Here is a 5,816-nt window from a genome sequence, read left to right as displayed (position 1 = left end):
GTCGTGCCTACATGAAACTTTGATTTGTGGTTTTACAGCATTACTATTACTGAAATTTTCGGTCTCATTTGTTAATGTTGTTAAAACACATATACCATTTGTAATTATATAATTTATGATTTTCATTTTTTTTAAATCAGCTTTGAACGTTGAGCTACTCATTCGTTGTTAGGTCTAATTGTAAAAACATTAATATCGACTTTTATTGATGGTAATACACATGAATATTAATAAAAAAATTAGTGCCTGTATTTTTTAAAAAAAATCATATTTTATATAAACTAATAAGCACATCCTCCATTACAAACTAATGTGGGTGTTTGGTAGTCTCTTAATGGTCATTAAAAGACTATATCTTAATAGTTCATAACCTCTTAATGAGCATTAAAAGACTACCAAAAGTGGATATTCACAAAGAAAAGAAATATAAACTTTTTTAAGTACAACTATACTCGATAATTAGTAGTGAGGAAATTTTCCAAGAAAATGTTTTATGGCCTTCTATCCGCTAGAAACAAAGTTGTCGAGCTTTGGTCATTCACGATATATAATCGTGGCTTAGAGTGTTCAAGACAATATATATTATGAATTCCAACTCTAGTTGTCAGGCTCTATAAAACAATCGTAGTTGGCAGTTGTCTTGAATACAGTTTATTTTAACTTTTTCAAAATAGATATTGAAAATGTGTTCGAATTGGTTAGTTGGAATTCATTGGCATTATTATGGATTAAAAGAATAAATTTGATGTGGGTTAATGTTAGAGCACTCACTTTACTAGTGAGAGGTAGGGGGTTCAAACCTCACTATCACCAATTTATATGGGAGATATGAGGGATGACCCTGACTTGCCAGGGTTCGAGTCTTGATCTCACCTGGATTTACCGGCTCCTCGCTATCATGCCGTTTGGCGGGCGTGGGGTTCGGGTTTTATTTGGAGAATCCCTCAATAATAGGTGGACCACTAGGGGCTCCGTCCGTCTGGACTTGTGGCCGGCTCGGGCTACCTTTAGCCAATTGGGGCCGCGCACAGAGTACCCGGCGTTACTTAGTTGGTTGTTCCCCAAAAAAAATAATGAATTAAATGAACTTCCATAATTGGGTGGAGGATTTGGACCCGTGGCATCCTCTCTTCAACCCGAGCTTCAGTTTTAAACTTTTAATTAATGGGTCGTTTTCATGGGAGTTCCAATTCTTAAAGAGGAGGTCTGTCAAGGTGATCTGCTTTCTCTTGTTTCTAATAGTTGGGGCAACTTTATAGAATAGTAACAAACTTTCAAAATTGCACCAATTAGATTACTGAAACTTTTTTTGTTTCAATTATGTTACTCGCAAACTTTTTTTTGTCTCATTTAGATCACTCAAGTTTCACCTATGTACTAATTATACGTTTTATTTATCATTTAGGTAGATAGTTATTGAAACCTTCTCGTTCATCATTAAGGAATCTCTCTTCGAGGGTCCTAAATCCTCTCATGATCCCTAAAAATGGACCTACGATTCACATCTTTTATTCGCGGGCAATGCTGTTGTGTGAGGAGAATGGTCCGAAACAAATGTTTTGAATCTTGCAAGACTTTCTGTTCGGGCTTCAAAATGAATATGTCAAAATGTAACTTGTTTCAGTATTGACGTCAATTAATTGGAGGTGAGTAGATTGGCATCCATCCTCCACGGACCCAGTTCATTCCCTTTCGATTATCTTAAGTCTCACAGTGGGGGCAAATATGAATTTGGTGAAATTCTGAAGGCAGTTATAGAATTTTCTGAATCTCGGTTGTCGTTGTGGGAAGCTGTGGACTTGTCCATAAATAGGCAAGTGACTCATCTTAAATCAGTTATGGATAGCCTTCCTATTTACTAATTTTTTTGATTAAGAAAGCTCTGGAGAGTCAGTTTTAGTTATTTGGAAAAGAGTAGATGTAATTTCATGTGGGATGGTTCTAAAGAGCTAACTGGGATTCAAGGGGGGTCTCGGTATCAGCTTTTTGGTGGTTTCAAATATTTCTGAATGGTGATTGAGATTTAAAAAACGAACCGACTCAGCCGTGAGGACAAGTAATTCCAGGCAACCACAGTTCTAACAAAAATCTTTTGTTTTGGATTTAAAGACTTCGGTTACAGGTGTCTGGAGTAACTATGCAAGATTGATAGTTCTTGCCTTCTGGGCCAAACAATGATTAATATGATTAAAGGAGATATAGGATACTGGAAAAATATTTTGTTTTGGATTGATTTATTGGACACTGCTTCATAAAATCCCATTCTTTAGACTGAGGGGTGTGGGGGCTTCAGCGGGGGCGCTAGAGCCCCTCCGCTCGTGCCCCCAGGCGCTAGTACCACACCACCGAGGGCACTAGAGGGGCGGTAGAGGGGGCGGTGAGCATGGTAGCGGGAGAAGAGAGAGAGGAGGGCACATCTTTTGATGTTTTTTCAACCGTTGGGAGAAGAAAAAAACAAAAAAAAATATATATTTTTTATATAATTATACTCCATTTCACCCATTTTTATACCAAAACTTCAAACCTTCACCCAAAATCAAATCATCTTCTCAACTTTTTTTTAAAAAATGGCTGGAAATTGGTTCCCAAACCTTGATTCAGATTATCTTGACGACGATTCATTGAACACGTTTATGGGTTTCTCACCGCACCAATCGATGTTTTATTCGGAGCCGCAAGAATCATCCGGCTTTCAACCATCCAACACACAACTGTCTCCTAACTTTTTTGTTCCGGAGACACAAGAATCACAAGCTCCGGAACCAAAAAGACGCGTCCACCGGAAAAAACCAGTTGCAACGGACGGGTCGGAACCGGCTTCGACTCCGAGGACGAAGCGGAAAACCACTCCGTGGTCATCGGATGAGAAGGAAGCCTTGTGTCGGGCTTGGATAGTCATTTCTGAGGATCGGCATTGCGGTAATTGTTTGAACTTTTTTATTTTAGATTTTTAATAAAAAAGTTAAATGAAAATCTAATTTATTTATTCATTTTGCAGCCGACTACCAACAGAGAAAGATTTTTTGAACAAAGGTTAGGGAGACGTTCCACATGCTCGTTGGAAGTATAGAGCGGGAGTATAGAGCGGAACGCCGATATAATTTCGGGTCGGTGGTCCTGAAAAGTTAAATGAAAATCTAATTTATTAATGTGTTTTTTTATTAATGTTTGTTTTTTTAATAATTTATGTGTTTTTTTAATAATATGTTTGAATATATTTATAAAAAAAATAAAAAAAAATTCCGTTGGAGCCCCTCCAAACCAGGGGCTCCAACACCCCCTTATCCAGTTTCTCTCTCTGCCACACGTCTAATGAATAAGGCACTTGCCATTTGTTCTTGGCTCTGCTGGAGCCCCCACACCCCTTAGTCTTATTCATGTTACAAAAACACAAAGGATCGAGAAAAGCTAAAGCCACTAAACATGGTTTTGCGTACCCGCAAAAAGTCACTGAACATGGTTTTACGCACCCTCAGCAAAGCACATGTACATTTACTAGTTACTCCGTATTTTACAAGGTAAAAAACAAAATAAAACTTGACCAATAAGCGAGAAGAAAAAAGCAACCAAACAAGCATATAATGTGTAAAACATATCACTTCAGACGCATTGTAAATTCCGTCTAATGAATAAGGCACTTGCCATTTGAAAAAAACAAAAATGGAGTAATAAAATTTGATGCATGTCCTCCACTTATTAATCAAAATATAATCCATAGTCTCCTAATAACAGAAATCATCAAGAGATCTTCAAAATGGTGTTAAAACACGTAATTGAAAAAATTACGCTGTGGATGCCTTCAGGTATGCAATGAGATCTGCACGCTCCTGTGGCTTTTTCAGTCCAGGGAAAACCATCTTTGTTCCAGGGATATACTGCATTAAACAAACATATACCAATTTAGCAAAGCATAAAACAAAGGAATAAAAAACAATTTTTTATTTGATTTGATTCATAGGGTCTTCTAAAATCATACATATCGGAAAATAATGTAAACCATACCTTCTTAGGGTTCAACAAGTAGTCATACAGTGTGTTTTCCTCCCAGATAACTGCCTTGTTCTTGTTACCAGCAGAGTACGAATAACCAGCAGTAGTTCCAGATTGCCTTCCAAATAGCCCATTTAGGTTAGGTCCTGCAAATTTCATAACAGATTATAACCTATGATCTTAACCTTGTTACGTTTTTACACCCAGAAAGACTAAGATTAAAAAAAGTGAATCACATGTTTGGCAAAACTTATATCATACATGCCAGCTGGTGGTTCTGAAAACAAATACCTAACATAGAAACATAACATTTTTGCATTGTATATTCATATATGTTTGAAACATATGAAAAAAGCTGCAATCAAATGAAAGATCAAAGCTCAAACATATCATTACATACACAATTTAACATACGAATTATCGAAAGGCACACAACAAACACAAATTGATCCAACGCATATGCTGGCATCTATTAAAAAGTGAAGTCAAAGACAATAAAAAAATGCTGGTCTAAATCACTATATATATAATAGCTGACTAAATACTCTTAAATATACAGCATTAACCCTTTCTCTTTGAAAAGGGCAGTCAAGTTACTTTAATATTGTCTTTCAAATAAAATGATCGGTTTTGATAACTCAAATTAAAACCCGAAAATCTGAAATGGTTAATCAATACACAAAAGTAAACTTCTACCAGGTGAAACTTGCAACTATCACAAGCAAACATTGTAAAGACTAAAGAATGCAAAATCAAAACTTACAAGATTATAAGTTCAACAGAATTTGTAAAACAAATTTACTAATTCCATTTCTATAAACTTTTTGATAAAAGTTGCAAATAAAACCAGCTAGCACGGCTTAAAATCAGAATCAAGTCACACTTTTATATGAAATAGAACCCGTTAGCACAGCTTCTTCTACAAACTACTTTCTAACTTCTTTACAAATTAGCTTAAACAAAAAAAATTCAATAGCATACAGATTTAAAAAGCTACAGCTTATAATTTTAAAAAGCTTGATGTTGTTGAAAACAACAAGAACACGCGTCAATAATTTCGTTAAATCTGTCCCTTTATAACACAAAACACTATTAATTTTCCAATAAAATACTAAATCTAAATAAAAAATCTGTACCACGCAAAAGAACCCTAGATCCGTCACAAGACCTAATCGTTGGTGTTTTACAAATCTGTAACGTAACCTAACGAATAAACGTAACCGTTTACTTTCAAACAAAATCACAAATCAATCAGATTCAACGCATAAACCAAATCACCTCAAATCAAACGAAACAACGAATCTAGATCTATAGCACGTATTTCATGTACAGGATCATAATAATAGATTCAAAGTCATCAGATCTAAATAATCGGAAATGAATAGGAGACCTTGTTTGTGGCCGGCGCCTTTCTCGACGGTGTGACATTGAGCGCACTTGGTCTTGAAGATCTTCTCGCCGGCGGTGGCATTTCCAGCTGGAGCCTCCGCGAAAGACGCCATTTGCAGATGGATTCGCCGATTGAAGTTTTTTAACAAAAGTAATTGGACAGATAGGGCTTTTGGAAAGAGGACCAAGGTGGCTTTTATTATGTAAAATGTTGAATGAGAATACGGGTCAAGCTGCGTATGTACACGTGGATATCTTTTATTGGTCGTTGGAATGGCCCTTCACAGGACATATTCCTACCAGAAAGCATTTGTTTTCATATTCTAAACTTCAATTTGTATTTTTATTTTTCCCCGTTACTTTTAACCAAAAACACTATGTTATTTGTTAAGGAAAACAAAACAATGTTTTTAAATAGGAAAGTGATGGTCTTAAAC

The 5,816-nt window shown here is 36.0% G+C and overlaps 1 protein-coding gene across 1 annotated transcript; it reads right to left on the bottom strand.

Moving 5' to 3' along the window:
- Positions 1–3,694: 3,694 nt before the first annotated feature.
- LOC143563581 (cytochrome c) lies at positions 3,695–5,540 on the bottom strand. Its single transcript, XM_077051088.1, has 3 exons — positions 5,381–5,540; positions 4,003–4,136; positions 3,695–3,875 (listed from the first exon to the last, which is right to left on the bottom strand). Exons 1-3 carry the CDS (start codon positions 5,490–5,492, stop codon positions 3,783–3,785), a joined length of 339 nt encoding a protein of 112 aa, XP_076907203.1. The 5' UTR covers positions 5,493–5,540; the 3' UTR covers positions 3,695–3,782.
- Positions 5,541–5,816: the final 276 nt, after the last annotated feature.

This window comes from Bidens hawaiensis, unplaced genomic scaffold (genome assembly GCF_021521415.1).
Source record: "Bidens hawaiensis isolate Kalapana, Puna unplaced genomic scaffold, B.hawaiensis_p1.1 tig00021500_1, whole genome shotgun sequence".
Lineage (NCBI taxonomy): Eukaryota > Viridiplantae > Streptophyta > Magnoliopsida > Asterales > Asteraceae > Bidens > Bidens hawaiensis.
Note: the sequence above shows the minus strand (reverse complement) of the source record. Positions and strands in the feature narration are given on the sequence as shown.